The following is an 18,033-nucleotide window of genomic DNA, read 5'->3' as shown; positions in this document are numbered from 1 at the left end:
ACCAGCCTCCACAAACAGGCGCCTGAATGTGGCGGCTAGGGGCTTTTCACAGTAACTTCATTTGAAGCCTATTTGTGACAATAAGTGATTTTCATTTCATCTAAACTAAAATCTTCTACACTTCCTGGGTGCTAGAATGTGTGTGTGCACGCGTTGGACATGGGATGAGGAGAGGAGGGTAGGGTCAATTGTGATGCCCTAATGATCGAATAGCCAAAGAATAACTCACCATCCAGACTGTCACCAGAAATGTGACCACATGGATGAGGCACTGGATAAATTATCACCGTGAGGACAGGAGGAGAGAAAATTGGACAGGTGGGGGTGAGGTGGGAGAAAACAGAAAACCTGTCGCGATTTGGTTATCGATTCTCATAGCTGTGAGGAGCAAGATTCAGCACCATATTATGGGCAAGATGTTGAGCCGAGGCACTGCCTGCCTGATGAGGTGATTGTAGAGGATCCGATATGAGACTATCGAAAGAAAGAATTCTCCCAGTGACTTGGTTGACATTCCCCACCAGCAGGAAACCTTTGTTAACCAATTGGATGACCCTTGACTGTTCATCTCACTTGTTGCTCGTCGGGCCTTTCTCTGTTCAAACTGGGCCACATCACCTGCCTATAATAACAACAGCCATTACCTTTCCAGAAAGAAAATATTGGTTGGTCTTCATGTCTCTGGGGAATTCTGAAGGTGCTACAAGATGAGATATAAATGAAAGTAACCAAATCAACAGGACCATTTGTAAGCAGAGCCTCCTTGTTCCCCAACCTATTTGAATTCCAGTGATCAAAACCAAACATCTACTTAAAAAGGAAACATTTGCAGGGCATTAGAGATAAAGCAGCGAAGTGGGACTAACTGGATAGTTATTTCAAACATCAGCAATGGTCGATGGTCTGATTATTGGGCTCCTTCTGACATGTAAGCTTCTGTGATTCTTTACCACTACTGGGTAATTTAGATAGCTGTATTTTGGTTGATTACTGTAACAATCTGCATTCTGTGCAGTAGGCTGGTATTTTTAACGGTCTGTGATTGAACAAGAGGCTTCTGTTAGCGATTGGCTGATTTCTCCAATTGGTTGTGATTGCATTTTCCACCTTGGGTGTCGTGGTTGTGTTGCAGTAAATGTGCAACATCTCCTGTCTCAATAAGAAGTCCAAACTGGGTCAGTAAGAAGGCGCCATAATTATTCTGTTGCTGTGCAACTATCGGGCAGCTGTACCATGGTACCTTTGACATAAAGCGAATACCTGCTCAACATGGTGGGAAACTTGAGAACTGGAACCAATATTGCATTCCATTTGGATTCCTATGTTCCCACTTATTGAATCCTAGTCATTTTGTGTTCTATTGGTTGTAGCTGGTCTGACAATAATGCTCTCTATGTCCTGCATATCTGTTGGGCTAAATCAATTTCTAGGAGTCCAGTTCTGAGCACCTGTTTTGCTGATCCCTCTGGGTATGTATGGGCGTCTCTGTTTTTCTGTTGCTTAGCAAGTATCTCAAACTAATTGTAATGATTAAATCTGCTACAGTTTTCAAAATTGGCAAATCAATCTGCGTGCAGAAATTATGAGCCTGCATTTACACATCATTGGCTATGTCTCCATTGTGCCGCAGAGTGCTGCATGGCACGTAGTCGCTGCCATTTTATGGGCAAAATCAGAAAACCAGTTTACAATGAGGTCTCACAAATAGCATTGAGTTGAGTTAGCCTGCCTTGGTGGTGTTCATTCAGGGGAAGAATGTTGTTCCAGTACATGAGAAAGAATCTGGGCAGAGATGGGGGGTATTATAACCTGCCTACTTACCATTGGCTGGGGACTAATGACAATCCCACAATCCTGTGGGAGTATGAGCTTCCCCAATGAGGGGGGCGGAGAAACCATTAGTAAACTCCTAGTATAAATAAAGCTGGCCAGTTTAGGAACCAGCAGGAAGGAATGTGCAGCAAGGGAAGTTGCTGCTGCTGTTATATATATGTTATTGTAAATAAATTTATTACTTTGTATCCTTAAAACCCGTGCTGGATTCTTTGTGGCCCTCACAAAAGGGGGGCAGGGGGGTGGGGGGGATAAACTATTGGTAATCCTTATACTCAAAAATATGAAAAATAAAGAATAAACACTGAATTGTATAGTGCTTGCCCCAGTTTCAGGAAGTCCCAAAGTGCTTCATGGCAAATTAGGGACTTTTGAAGAGTAACCGTTTTTTAAGCCAATTTGGACAATGCAAAATCCCACAAACAGAAATGCAATGAATGACTAAATGTTCTATTGTTGTTGGTGGTGTTCTTGAGGGGGTGAATGTTGGCCAATTGATTTATTTATCTGTTTGCAATGATGCACGTTCACAGACTTTTGTGAACACAAAAAGGATTTATTAATAAATAAACAGCAGCCTCACGGCTGCACTTCGCTCCCCATATGTCTCCTGCCCAAGAGGAGAATCCACCTGTGGTTCCCATTTGGTCCCACAAACCAGGTGACCCTTACTCTGCTGTGTTGCCCTGAAAGGGACAATCACCACACTGCCCTTATTTGAACAGCGCCATTGAAATGTTCGCATCCACCTGAATAAGCAAGCCTGCCTCAGTCTAATGTCTCATCAAAAATAAGACATTTGCCATTGATTCCAACTCATGGATGGGAATGCAGTGAGGTAAACCGTGGGCCAGTTTGGGGAGCAGTACTGGACATTTATAAATGGCCTCGTCAACAAGTTATCAGCTGACTCCCCGACCAAAAATGGCAGAAAGTTGGCAGGAGGCAACAGCCAAGTTGTTATATCCAGGTGAGAGGAAGCCAACATTAGGGACTTGTAAGGATGCTCCTCAGGGCATTGCAAGTGAATCCTGACTGGGGTGAGGAGGTCAAGTTTTCCTCTTGGGCAGCTTCTGTCCCTGGCTCGTGTTCGTGGCCTGTCAGAGATGTCACCATTGCTCCTCTGCTCAGACCTGGATTAAAATTGCATATTTGCATCGAAACCTGTTGTAATATGCCTTTAACGGATACCACCATGCCATCACTTGCAGGGAAGTGCATCATGCGATCCAGTCTCAGCTTCACTTTGACCTGTGAGCTGAACACGGGCACAGACAGCGCTGCTGATACGTCTTCAAACTTTCTATCCCTGTATCTATGTTCTCATGCGCCTAGTTTAATGAGCCCACAATGTGATTACACAATCCCCTATCAGTGACTGGTGCTCTTATCTCATTAAGAAAACATCTGCAACTGGGTGACATTCCATTATTGAATCATTAAATACACCCTATGCATGCCAGAAAAATAATAATTACTTAAAATAATAATTACTGCCAAACAACTTCTCTGGCCTTAAAAATTTACTTCTGGTTGCATGGAGTCTCATTCCTTCAGATTTTAATTATTGTTGGTGATTTCAAAAAACATAGAAGATATTTTTTAAAAAATTCTTTGCATCTCTTTTATTTTGCTCTACATCTCAACTTTTTTGTTCAATTTATTTTGCTCTCTCTACATGATTTTATATTAAATTATACATATATAAACATCAGAAAGTCTGTCCTGGACATGGATCTCTGAGGCTGCAGAAACCACATGAAAGGTGGTCACCCACTCTTGCTTGGAGGACCTACAGTGGGATCTGAAGGACTGCAGTGAGGTGAGCTCTCGCAAGGGTGGGGGAAAAGAGGACAAACTCACCAACCAAACAGGTGTGGGTGGAAGTGGCTGAGAAAATCAACAGCAGAAGTGTGATGCCTCCATTCTGGAGAGAGTGCACCAAGAGACACCAGGACCTCTTGGGCGCATGACAGGCGAGAGAAAACTTCCAGATACCATGCCCCATACTCTGATTGCCCAGCATACAATTCCTTAGAACAACGCACCTTGCAGCTCCAGGCACTTCAGATCCCCATCTGAACAACACTCACCCTCAGCCTATTGCCATCTTGTGTCCATACCTCACAGTCACCCTCCACCAATGCTGTCCTTTCTACACAAGCCATTTCTAACACTGTTAACTCTCTGCTTTCTCTCCTCGCAGGGATTCTCCGACCCCCCCAAGACTGCAAAATCCTGGCCTGTGAGAAGCCTGTCTTCTGCTTACCTGGCTTGTGATCATTCGTACCTTTTGATCAATACATCAAGGAGCAGCATGGCAGCTCACTTGCTTCACATCTCCAGAGGCCCAAGTTCAGTTCCCCGCTTGGGTCACTGTCTGTGCGGAGTCTGCACTTTCTCCCCGTGTGTGCGTGGGTTTCCTCCGGGTGCTCTGGTTCCCTCCCACAGCCAAAGATGTGCAGGTTAGGTGGATTGGCCTTGCTAAATTGCCCTTAGCCTCCAAAAAGGTTAGGTGGGGTTATGGGGATAGGGTGGAGGTGTGGGGTTGGGTAGGGTGCTCTTTTCAAGGGCCGGTGAAGGCTTGATTGGCCAAATGGCCTCATTCTGCACTGTAAATTCTAATTCTATGATATTCAATTTCTTTTGCATGTAGCTGCTGTACTTCAAGGGCTCTGTTTGAACTATTACTGCTTCCACTAACCATTTCAACCTCTACTGCAGTTTTGGCGATTCTGTCGTGGGGCTTATACAGACTCTTTTACTACTGGAGTATGGCATTGATAGAGGATCAACCATGAGCATGCTGAATGGCAGAACAGGCTTGAAGAGTCAAATGGCCGACTCCTGCTCCTGTTTTCTATGTTTCTATTTGAAAGCCACAGTTCACCTTAGAGTCAAAGAGGTCTCCAGAACAGAAAAGGCCCTTCAGCCTATTTCATTTGCAGGGGTCAGAAATACCATCTAATTGTCTAATTCCATTTTTCTGCACTTAGCCCTGAGCCTTGTATGCCTTGGCATCGCAAGTGCACAACTAACTACTTAATTGTTATGAGGAGCTCTGCCTCCATCACGCTTTCAGCAAGTGAGTTCCTGACTCCCACTGTACTCTGGTTGAAAAGGTTTTTCCTCACATCCCCTCAAAACCTCTTGCTCTTCACCTTAAATAAATAGTGAATGGTAGAACCCTCAAGAGTATTGACAGTCAGAGAGATCTAGGTGTACATGTCACTGAAAGGGGCAACACAAGTGGAGAAGGTAATCAAGAAGGCATACGGCATGCTTGCCTTCATTGGCCGTGCCTTGAGTATAGAAATTGGCAAGTCATGTTGCAGCTGAATAGAACCTTAATTAGGCCACACTTGGAGTATAGTGTTCAATTCTGGTCGCCACACTACCTGAAGGATATGGAGGCTTTAGAGAGGGTGAAGAAGAGATTTACCAGGATGTTGCCTGGTATGGAGGCATTAGCTATGAAGAGAGGTTGAATAAACTCGGTTTGTTCTCACTGGAACGACGGAGGTTGACGGGCGACCTGATAGAGGTCTACAAAATTATGAAGGGCATAGACAGAGTGGATAGTCAGAGACTTTTTCCCAGGATAGAGGGGTCAATAACTAGGGGGCATAGGTTTAAGGTGCGAGGGGCAAGGTTTAGAGGAGATGTACGAGGCAAGTTTTTTTACACAGAGGGTAGTGGGTGTCTGGAACTCGCTGCCGGAGGTGGTGGTGGAAGCAGGGACAACAGTGACGTTTAAGGGGCATCTTGACAAATACATGAATAGGATGGGAATAGAGGGATACGGACCCTGGAAGTGTAGAAGATTTTAGTTTAGACAGGCAGCATGGTCGGCACAGGCTTGGAGGGCCGAATAGGATGGGAATAGAGGGATACAGACCCTGGAAGTGTAGAAGATTTTAGTTTAGACAGGCAGCATGGTCGGCACAGGCTTGGAGGGCCGAAGGGCCTGTTCCTGTGCTGTACATTTCTTTGTTCTTTAAATTTATGCCCCTGGCCATTGATCCCTCCACCGAGGGGAAAAGTTTCTTCCTGTCTACTCTATGCCCCTCATAATTTTATACACCCTAATCATGTCCCTCCTCAGTCTCCTCTGCCCCAAGGAAACAACCCCAGTCTATCCAATCTCTCTTCATATCTAAAACTCTCCAGCCCAGTTAACATCCTGGTAAATCTCCTCTGCACTCTTTCCAGTGCTATCACATCCTACCTACAATGTGGATTCCAGAACTCCACATAACACTCTAGCTGTGGCCTAGCCGATGTTTTATACAGTTACAGAATAACCTCCCTGCTCTTAAACTCTGTGCCTCGGCTACTGGAGGCAGGTATGCCATATGCCTTCTTAACCACTTTATCCACCTCCTTTACATGCACACCATGATCCTACTGATCCTAGGTGATTCCCAGGGTCTTGCTGTTCATCATGTATTGTCCTGCCCACTTGCATCACCTCATGCTTATCCGGATTGAATTTTATTTGCCACTAATCAGCCCACCTATATCCTCCTGTAATCCAAGGCCATCCTCCTCACTATTTACCAGCCCACCCCAATTCGACAGTAGATATAAAAGCATGTCACATATTGTTGAGCTATTACCAGGCTCAAGCTTTATTTTGTTTGCTCACGTAAATGGAAAATATCTGCATGAGCAGATATATGAAATGGGCTGGAATGAGGTGTTGTGCAAATCTTCCTTCTGGTAGCGGCTAATTCCCCCATTGTGGGAGAATGCTACATAGTTGACGAGGGTCTTGTATCAGACCTCCTGTACTACTAAACTAGTGGCCACCCCAGACGTGTTGTGCAAAGACTGTGAAAATTGTTTAAAAGTGAATTGGAATTTCAGTAATGGAAGAAAAGGATTTTAAAAAGCTCACGTCACGTGACTCAACTGGAAATAAGCAAACGGAGGCTTGTTGTAGAACTAGACACAGGAGATTGACATCTCAAAAGTGCCACGGTTTACTGGCATTGGCCAGATGGAACATAGTGACCTTTTCCAGTGCATTATAGTCTTACATTCTTGTCTAATTCCCAAATGGCCATTAAGAGTATTTTATGATTTCATAAAGAAAACTACTAGGTATGGAGCCTCTGTTTCCAAATTTGCACCATGTTCCCTGTGGATAGCCTGTATTATATTTATGTGCCCAACAGTAGTAACTCATTATGCTGGAGGCCAGCTTCAGGTTTCAATGTGAACATGATGCGCTCTCCCAATTTTCCTCGATATTGATTGACATGAAAAACAATAAACACAAAACAGAATCTAATGTCACCCAATCACACAGCTGAAAGGGCAGGAGGACTGGTAAATCGGTTTAACATTTCTTTCAAGGATTGCACCACAGAGGTCGTTGCTATGAGACAGCACTGAGAAAGTAAATCTTGAGAGGTTTGAGCCAATATTTAATATTGCTCTCCATCAAGAAGAAATATACAAGAAACGGGTTGTAATGTTCTACTCGCGACTCCAGCCCTTCACTGCTCACATTACAACTGAGCAATCGGAATTCTCCAAAGTAAGATCGATCTGACCGTCAAAAAGGCTCCAACATAAACTGCGCATTGAAATTGTTTTCTTGTGCAATAGTATCACCTTAAGTAAAGAGGATCTGGTATATTGCAACAGTGGCAACACTTCAAAAATACTTAATTAACTGTAAAGCATGTTGGGGCATCCGGAGGTCATGAAAGGTGCAATATAAATCCAAGCTCTCTTTTCCTATGGTAAGGCAAATCAAAATGGAGGTTCCTATTGAAGCTCTTCTATTTTGCGATGTTCTCATGTACGTTAAGGCCCATTCTAGTACAGGGAGTCAAAATAGTGAATCTTATGAGCAAAGCTCCATTGACTGTAAGCTTACGCAAGAAATGTCCACCATTTTCAGTTAGATTATCGCATGCTCGTTAATGCAGATTAAAATACCATCTCAATAGATTCAACACGCCACAGGGCTAGGGAAAGAATAGGTGATATGAAGAGGTGTTATAACATATTGGAATATTGATTGATGGCCTTGTACGTATTTACACAGATATTGAGAGGACACCTTGAAGGAGTGAACCACAGCACTTCTCCAGACAATCTTCCTTTAATACAAAGTCAACATATCTACATACACAGTGGTTTTTTTATAACCAATTATATTTTCAGTTATAAGTAACAGTTGTTCAAAAGCAATAATCACTTGGCCCTCAAACAAATGACAGTTCCTTTTGTTTTGTTTTTCCAACATCCCATTAATTTGGCTGTCATACTGGTTAAGTCTGGCAACTGCCACAAGTTATTGAGTAAATTCATCACAGACGTTGACAAGGAACACGTCGGAATAAACCCGGGGTAGCAATCCGGAGCCCCAGGCTAATTTCTGTTTATCCCAACACATCAGAGTTCCATTTTGGGGCAAAATAAAGAAGGAAAGCAATCCTGATAAATGAAGTACATCCTTAAAATGGTACAAACAAAGCTCTTTTAACATTCAGAATCCAATGATATATAGCCAGTCACAAACATTTCTACAGTGAAAAAATAGACCGTCTTTAAACATAATATGAACAAATAAATGTATTTTAAATGTTTTTTTGTTTCTTTTAATTCGACTGATAATTTTTTTTTGTTAAAAAAGGAACGAATACACAATTAAAAAAAAAGATTATGTTTGTCGTATGTTACAAAACACAAAAGATTTTCGAGGAAACCGCTCACAAATTCAACCTTTTCTGCTTTGCCTCGATGTTCTCCTCACCTGATCGAGTCATCAAAGTTTATTTTTTTTCCCCCCTCTTGTGGATGTTGTTTATGCATTTCTTTGAGGCTGTTCCACTCTATAATTATGGGCTTCCTACTTGCAGCCCCAAGGCTAAGTGGCGGAAGAGACCTTTTGCAATGCAATCCATTTTTAGACATTTTGTACTAAGGTTGGGTGGTGGGGTTGAGGTGCTGCGAAAGGGCCTTTTAGGCTTTTCGGTTAATGGCCTATTGGTGGCCATTTTGATGGACAGAACAATGGCCAATGACTTTATTGAAACAGCACAGGAGCTCTTCACTACATGATAGATATATTAACTTTATAAAAAAATAATTAAAAAGCTTACCTTATAAAAAAGTAGGAACCTTGGTGTGAACTGAAGTACATCCGGGATTTGCACTCAATCCTGATATTTATGCAAAGTCGGATTTAAGAAAATAATGCTCAAGATTAATTATCGGACCCCAAAAGAAACCCCTAGAATGGCTGTCGATTGTAATGTTCCCTCACACCGATAGAGAGAAATGAGGCAACAATCGCTCACTGCCAACTACCATTGATCTTTGCCAATCAAGAAGGTAGGAAGCTAGGATTAAAGATCAAAATGTGAGACTGTTTGATTAGTCAGCAAACCGCATGTCATAAGACGGATATCAAACCCAATGGGAAAATATTTTATAACTTTGGAAATTGAAACTGTGGTATGATGGAGCCTTAAAGAGAATAAATTCTTGGTGCACATCGCTCATTGCTCAATGTGCCATTCGTTACAAAACAGTTTGTGAATCACAAATTCCTGCTGCCGGTGATTATATTGCTCCCTGAAAGTGGCCATTTGATACCACTGTTTTAATTGGGCTGATTTAATTTGGTTGCTTTCAGCGAATTAAAATCTTGCTATTTCAAAAACTTTAAATGTCCCTGCAAGACCAGACACCCAAAATTGCCCTCTTTTTGAAGAGGAGAAATTTCCACTGATGAATAAATGCAACGGCACATTTATAAAAAGATCCTTCTCTGTTTAACGTAATAATCACAGAAACCTGTCCTCTTGTCGGCCTTGATGCCGACATTACCAACCATGGGCACAGCATCATAAAATGTGTCTTGGATCATGGTTTGCAAAACCATGCCCTCAAAACAACACTTTGAAAGAGACCGATGAGGTTGGGGTAACCAAATAGTGATTATAATGCCCCAATAACCAATTACAGCAGTTAAGGATGTGGATTGTTGGTAGGATATAGCAGGGATGTTAATAAATAGGATGGCCTTTTCAAATGTGTCACAAAACAATTATATTTCTTTAATATAGGTATTATTCAGTAATATTAATTCAGATCTTTGTGCCGTTCCTTTTTCCCCACTTTTTCCAAATTAGTACAATTAACAAACAGGCGACACGATTATCTGAGGGGCTTTCGCACTTCACTGTTCTCTGGCGACATCCCGAGCAGAAAGAGACCAAGCCACGGACTCACAAAACCCAAATCCCCAGCTTGAAGATCCCGATGAGAATAGGTTGGCTGTCCCAAGGGCTTTGTGACATTAAATCTCTTCAGCAGCCCTCAAGATTAGACAAGTTCCGGAGAACATAGGGAGGGCATAGTCATGTTTTGTCCGGCCATCACATACATAATTTTTATGTTATCTAAATAGCGTTTCTTCCTTGGAAATAACTCATTCCTCCCCTCCGCCCCCTTCCCTGCCCTCACCGTGTTCATTTAGATGCATGCAAAACTAGGTTTGCATTTAATGATCAATAGATACTTTGGTGCTTCAGGCTGGAATGTGTAAATGCAGTATTTCCTTCAAATTTATTCTTTTCCTTCCTTGCATAATATTTTCGACTTATCTCCTTAAGTGCCTCCTATGTGCTCGATCCTTTACTCAAAAGAGAACGCAACAGCCTTTAGCCACTTCGGTCAAACAGGAGGAGTTGAGTGGTTGCAATGTTATTGACTTCCTCGTGCTCAGGTCATTGACCCAGCTACAACTGTCAGCTCATCATTGAGACGATAAATGTCCTCGTGCCTTTTACTACTGCTACTGCCATCGGCTGAGGTGGTGATTTTTTATCCTGGCCTTGGATTTTCAATAGAAAAGGTCAATAATGTACCTACTCCCACCGCACCCCCCCTTAAAATGAGCCCATAACCATCCAACATTGACAGCCGTAATACCTCACCTATGTACAGTTCCTTCACGATCGCTGCATTAAAATAATGGTACAAACAGGAAACTATCATGGACAGATCTAAAGTAGGTTCACAATGGGATCTGGTGTGGGGAGAAGGCACAGATGCAGAACATGCATAGATGAAGCATGGCCCAGTGAGGACTGCCAAAGGATAGAAAAAAAATCCGTGACCTTTAATGACCACACGGCAGCCAAAACTAGTTGGAAAGGACACCTGCAGTAAATGTGATTTTGTGAGCGATTCCCTTCAATGCTGTTCCATAGCTTTAATTAGTAAAAGGGATTGTAAGCAAGCAGAACTCTAATGGTGTAACCAAAGACAGGATCCCACCTTTTCATGTTTTCCCTTCATAAACTTTCTGATTGACATTTTGCTCGTCTGTCCTTAATATTTCATCAGACAGTCCACACAACAGGAAATCCAGATCCATTTCACCACAGTTGAACACTTGAGGTAAGTAGGACTTGTCCGATTATTAAAATGATCCCTCCACCCCCCAACAGACCAGTGTCCTTCTTCTCTTCTGGGTTACAACATTGAGTTCCCTTAGGGTCCATCTGAAATATCTTCCCCCTGGTGGTGGTTAGAATTAAAGTACTTTTCAAGCACGCTATATGGCTCAGAAGAGGCTCTGTGTCCATTGTGGCCTGTTAAGAGTTTGGTGATCAATGGCTTTTTACGTTGCATAATGATCAAAACTCCCAAGATACTCCAATGCTGCTTGATAGCAGAACTGATATTCATCCTGAAAAAACAGAAACAGGAGCTTCATCAATGAGAAAAATATTTTACACCCATTCTGAAGACCAAAATACTTACCGGGAATGGAGAAATAATTCATAGTCATGTAACATTTTTCATATCCTCAAGATGTCCACAGCCAGTGAATTTGTTTACTGAATGGAAACATAGCGACAAATTTCCATACAGCAAGATCCAACAAAACTAATTAAACGAGTGATCAGATAATCTGTTTTAGGGGTGACTGTTGACAGACACCAAGAAATATCCTGCCACAAGGATCAGGCGGAGAGGTCAGACTCTCTGAAACGAAATACACACTCCGTGGCTGTCACTTGCTTCCAAAATACTGGAAGCAGCTCAACCCACCAGCGTATTAGGGACTGAGTGTATTCTTGTGTGTGTGACGCTGCACTAAACTTCTTTTACAAAACGTTTGTTAATTCGTAATGTGGGCAAGTGCTTGAGCTACTGTCCATACGGAGAAAAATATTGTCTATGGGCATGAGCACGGACATACCCTGCAACAACACCCTCCACGGAGATTCACAGCACATTGCAGCTGATTGCTAACACTGCAAACAAAAGCGCAGAATCGGTCAGAGAGTAAAACGTGTGAGTCAGGAAGAAAGCATTTACATTACAAGTTTACCACGATACAATTATCACTGTAATATTATCGGGTGAACCTCGAGCCAAGGCCTGTCCTGACTCCAGATTGAGACTACATTTACACTACATCTAACTACTGCTGCAATTTAAATACAATCCACTTGCCGATGATACAAAGAAAGGTAGGGCAGGTGAAGAGGTTCCAAAGGAGCGGAATTTTGTGGAGTTGGGATGACTCCGGAGCAATTTAAAAATGGAAGGCAGGAAGTGATTCCCAGATCCCTGTCCCAATTTTCATGGGCAGTCAGCCCACATCCTGCGCTCTTGACCTGGCCGGCTCCATTGTGGGGGTAGACATCTCCGAGGCCCCTGCAATTTTCATGGAGTTGGGCCAACTTCGCCAAGACTCATTGTTCACTGCCACTCAGAGGAGTTGTGAACCATGATCTGGATTTCGGAACCTTTTGAAAGGTAAGTTCAAAAGGTCTTAAACATGCAACTCAGCTACTCCCCATATCCCCTCATAACTTCCATGTTAACTCAATGTTATTTGAATTTCCACCTCTCTTCATTATGCATGCTTAGCTAGGAGCCCAGAACAACAAAAGCAGGAGTTCAGAATTGATTCTGATTTGCCAATTTGTGAATTGTTGACTTTGCTTGATTGACATCTTTAAGTAGTTATAATAAGTTGCTCATTCTCTTTTGTGATCTCTTTTGCCAATGGCCGCAATTCAGCTAACTGGGAACAAAGTCCCATAGCGAGCGCGTTTAGCTGCACGCTTCCCGGGGCTTGCAGCACCAAGAAACACATGGCCACACAACGCGACTTGCGTTGTAAAAGGGGCCTCAGCGGGAAATGCATGGCCAAGGACCCACGTAGCCCCATTTTGCTCACTGAGGAGCTCTGCTTGCCGAACTCCCCAGTGCAGCGCCAGATTGGGATGCCATTTTTAAATGGCGTACCAATCTCCGAGGCCCCCCGAAGAGACCCCGACCCCCACACATCCTGAACGCACTATGGGGAACCCCCCCCCACCCACAATACCCACGCAGGGCACCCCTGACCCGATCATGCACACATAAAATGGAGCATTGTGGGTGGGCTGGCCGATGACGCGCCAATAGCATTGAAACAGCATGCATCCAGTTTGGAGGGGGCAAAGCATGGCGGACTGGTGTCAAACCAGCTCTGGCGCTGATTCCGGCGTCGGAATCCATTCTCCGCCCGATCACGATTTCGCCGTCGGGCGACAGGGAATCCAGCCCAGGGTGTTTGGCTGCAGGGGACATGATTTTAAAAAGGTTTTTGTTTTGTTTCTAAGGAACAGCAGGTGAAATTGACCAGAGGAATGTGGATTGACTGGGGAAATCCCTAGGGAGTTAATGTGCTTTTGTTTTCCAGCTTGGGTGGAGGAGGTCATTGCTGAGTGCAATCCAGGAATGCAGAAAGGCAGTGAGAGAGAGGAGCTGAATTCTGGGGCGAAATTCTCCGTAATCGGCGCGATGTCCGCCGACAGGCGCCAAAAACAGCGCAAATCAGTCCGGCATCGCGCTGCCCCAAAGGTGCGGAATCCTCCGCATATTGAGGGGCCGAGCCCACACCTTGATGGGGCTAGGCCCGCGCCGGACTGATTTCCGCCCCGCCAGCTGGAAAGGCCTTTGGTGCCCCGCCAACTGGCGTGGAAATGAAATTGACGGGCAGCGCATGCGCCGGAGCGTTAGCGGCCGCTCACGGCATCCCTGCGCATGCGCAGTGGAGGAGGTCTCTTCCGCCTCCGCCATGTTGGCGACCGTGGCGAAGGCGGAAGGAAAAGAGTGCCCCCACGGCTCAGGCCCGCCCGCGGATCGGTGGGCCCCGATCGCAGGCCAGGCCACCATGGGGACACCCCCCGGGGCCAGATCGGCCCGCGTCCCCCCCAGGACCCCGGAGCCCGCCCGCGCTGCCTTGTCCCGCCGGTAAGAGAGGTGGTTTAATCCACACCGGCGGGACAGGCATTCCAGCAGCGGGACAGCGGCCCATCCGGGCCGGTGAATCACCGGGGGGGCCCGCCAACCGGTGCGGCTCGATTCCCGCCCCCGCCGAATATCCGGTGCCGGAGAATTCGGCAACCGGCGGGGGGCGGGATTCACGCCAGCCCCCGGCGATTCTCCGCCCCGGCGGGGGGTCGGAGAATCTCGCCCCTGATCTGCCTGCCCCCGAGTCAGGAAATTCTTTTCCAGTAGGATAGTTTAAAAGAAAGAGTAATAATATTTTAAAAGCAGAGCAGCTTTGTAAGGAAGAGGCTGAAACAAACCAGTTGAAGCAGCTATTGAAGGCATTCACCCAGAATCTGCATAAGTTCTTTTGGGGGCCCAAATCTGCTCTGCAAAGCAAGTATTACTCTATGCCCTGTTGATTTTCAAGCTGGATTGAGAGCTGTATGTTCCTTTTCTTGTTCTTTAATTGGAAATTGAGCAGCAGAGTTAAATGCTAATCGTAAGCTGTTCTTTTCGAAAATTAAGTTAAAAGTTTAATATTGTATTCATCTAAAGTTTTGCTTTAGAAATACCAAAGCCCTATTTTTCCATGCAATCCCTCATGGACCGAATCATTCTTTCTGCACAGTATTAAAATACACTAACATATTTGATCCAGTTTCCTCGCCACTGTTGGGGTCTGGTCTGGGATCATAATAAGAGGTGATCTTCTGAAACATAAAAGATTCTGAGGGGGCTTGACTGGATAAATGCTGAGAGAACGTTTCCTCTTGTCAGGGAATCTAGAATTTGGGGCACATTTTAAAATAAGGGGTCTCCCACTAAGAAGGAGACCAGGAGGAATTTCCTCTCTTCGCGAGTCATCAGTCTTTGGAGTACTCTTTCACAGAGAGCAGTAGAGAATGGGTCATTGAGTTCGACAGATTTTGGATCAACAAGGTACTGAAGTGTTCCAGGGGTGAGGCAGGAAAGTGGAGTTAAGGCCGCAATCAGATCAGGCCATGATCTTATTAAATGGCGATCAGAGCCGATGGGCTGAATGGGCTACTCCTGCCTCCCCCCTTTTTTCAAACGGTCTTGTGACCTAAGATAATCAGTCCATAGACGCCAGAGCCTCTTCGTTCTAATCAGATCAAGATAGCCTTGGGGTAAAGGGCAGGCTGTTATTCCTGCATGGCATTGGTGTCCATTTTTTAGAGGTTTATTTTATAGACCATCACCTTTACCCAGGCTATTTCATAGCCAGGAAGCCCAGCATAACAGGCCCTTCCCGAGTGATCACCATGAGGCAATGAATGGGCCACTGGAGACACATACCAGAAAATCCATAGTGCAGCATTGTTAAAAAGCCCATTCATTATTAAAACACACTATTTGGCAACACTGATTTTTACAATTCCTCAGGTAATTTCTCATGAATAATTTTGTTTACACAAATAAACAGCTCCTCCTGGAAGGCAATGGTGCCCAAGAATCCCACGCTTATTTGGGAAAAATGCAGAAGCCTCAACATCATTACAATTAACTACAGTTTACGCCACTTGATTCAAAGTTGCTTAATTCAAGCTATCTGATAATTGATTTTTAAGCAATTTCCACTTTGCTGTGTTATTTATCTTGCCTAATACAAATTATTGGATAATTAATTTTTTATTGCTACCGTTGAATTGTCAGGCATGGATTTATCTAGTTTGCTCAGCCAACTCATCAGATAGATAAACTGCCAGCCTAAAACCAGAGGCTGACTGTGAGATGTGTATCAGAGTTGGGCATTTAATTTTTCAACAGGCAACCAGACTTTGATTTCCAGGGGAATATAGTATCACAGAATTGTTATAATGCAGGAAGAGGCCATTCGGCCCATCATGTCTGCCCCCAGAGGACCACAGGCTGCACTCTTCTTTGAGCGCTGACTGGTGGTGATTTAACCTGAGGGTCACCTCACCTCAGGCAAGGGGCAAGGTTGAGAAGGTTCATGAATAGCCTCAGCCGTTACGGGAATTAAACCCGCTGCTGGAGTCGCTCCGCATCACGAACCAGCTACTCACTCAACTGAGCTAACCATCCCCCTAGTAACCATCTAATGCCTTCTTGAATGCCTCGATTGAACTTGCTTCCTCCGCCATATACAGGCAGTGCATTCCAGACCTGAACCATTCATGGTGTGAAAACATTTCCTGTAACATCGATCAACACCTATTCAGGCAAAGGGCATTGTCAGTTAACTGTGACCTGTTTAACTAGACTTATAAAATTTATCAGTTGAATTCCCACTTTGATGCAGATTCCCAAATATACTCACTCTGTCTGTGCCTCACTCAGGATGAAGTCTTCCTCAGAGATTGTTATGCACCTGAAAAAGTCCCTTTCTTATATAGAACTGAGAAGAGTCTCTCCCTTGCTTAGCTTCCTGCTACAGTAATCAACACCTATTCAGGCCCTTATTCAGGAAAAGGGCCTTCAGGTGATTTGACAGTTAACTGTCACTCAGTCAGTACGATTGAAAAGCAAAGAAGTTAATCCAAACTTGTCTAGAACCTTGCTTGAACCATACTTAATTCTGTGCACAGTTCTGGTCTCCATGTTGCACAATGGATATAGAGGCACTGTCCTTACCTCTGTCTGTACCATGGCTGGCCGTTGTGTCCGGAGCATCTTGACAGTCTGGAAGATGTCCACAACACCTTCATACCTCATTCTTTCCAAGACGATACTGAGTGTAATGAAAACCCCAGTCCTCCCGACTCCAGCACTAAGAAAATAAAGGAGTTCACATTAGATTGTAGGAATCAGAGATTACTCCTTTAAAAAAATATATTTTTATTAAGAAAATTTTCCATTATAACAAAGTTAAACCGCAACACATAACAAATACAACTCCAAACTTAACCACCCTCCCAACTCCACCTCCCCAAAAAGAAAATGAAGCTTAACCCAAACCCCCCCACAAACAACTGACAGTGACCAGCTCCTTGAAATGGGAAACGAATGGCTGCCATCTCGAGTAGAACCCTTCTACCCGTCCCCTCATGGGTATACTTGACCGTCTCCAAGTACAATAACTGCATTAGGTCAATCAGCCAGGCGAAGATACTGGATGGAAAAGGAGACCTCCACCCAAGCAGAATTCGCCTCCAGGTTATCAACGAGGCAAAGGCAAGAACATCCGCCTTCTCCCCAGTCTTCAGCACCAGCGAGTTTGAGAGCCCAAAGGTAGTACCCAGCGGACACGGCTCCAGCTCAGTTCCAAGAACCTCTGACATGGTGCTGAAGGAGGAGACCCAGAAGCTAATACGATTAGGACATAACCAGAATGTGCGCGTTTGCTCACCGGCCCCCTAGAATAACACATACAGCTATCCTCCACCCCCAAGCCCTGAGAAGAACCCATTCATTCACACCCTGGTCAAGTGTGCCTATGTACCTTATCATTGAATCTCTACAGTGCAGAAGGAGGCCATTTGGCCCATCGAGTCTACACCGACTCTCTGAAAGACTAAAGTACCTAGGCCCAAGCCCCACATTATCCCCATACCTCTACCTAGGCCTAATTTAACATAGCCAATCCACCTAATCTGCACATATTTTGACTGTGGGAGGAAATCGGAGCACCCTGGGGAAACACATGTAGTCACGGGGAGAATGTGCAAACTCCACACAGTCACCCGAAGTCGGAATCAAACCCTGGTCCCGGCCCTGTGAGGCAGCAGTGCTAACCACTGTGCCACCATGCTGTCCTTAAACTGAATCAAGCTGAGCCTAGCACATGGGGAGGTGGAGTTGACCCTGTGGCGAGCCTCACTCCACACACCCCTGATCAAATACTGGGCCCAACTCGCCCTCCCATTTCCTCTTCACCTCATCCAATGGAGCCCGCTTCATCGCCAAGAT

At 44.6% G+C, this 18,033-nt stretch overlaps 1 protein-coding gene across 1 annotated transcript in view; it reads right to left on the bottom strand.

Annotated features, from left to right (window-relative positions):
• Positions 1-7,932: 7,932 nt before the first annotated feature.
• The window catches only part of LOC140395214 (receptor-type tyrosine-protein phosphatase delta-like), a 634,165-nt gene continuing 624,064 nt past the window's right edge, over positions 7,933-18,033 (bottom strand). Inside the window, exons 36-37 of the mRNA XM_072482754.1 lie at positions 16,759-16,894; positions 7,933-11,554 (exon numbers count right to left, since the gene is read on the bottom strand). Coding sequence (XP_072338855.1) covers positions 11,486-11,554; positions 16,759-16,894 — 205 coding nt within the window. The 3' untranslated portion in view covers positions 7,933-11,485. The remainder of the gene's footprint in view (positions 11,555-16,758; positions 16,895-18,033) is intronic.

Source organism: Scyliorhinus torazame, chromosome 18, assembly GCF_047496885.1.
Source record: "Scyliorhinus torazame isolate Kashiwa2021f chromosome 18, sScyTor2.1, whole genome shotgun sequence".
Classification (NCBI taxonomy): Eukaryota; Metazoa; Chordata; class Chondrichthyes; order Carcharhiniformes; family Scyliorhinidae; genus Scyliorhinus; species Scyliorhinus torazame.
Note: the sequence above shows the minus strand (reverse complement) of the source record. Positions and strands in the feature narration are given on the sequence as shown.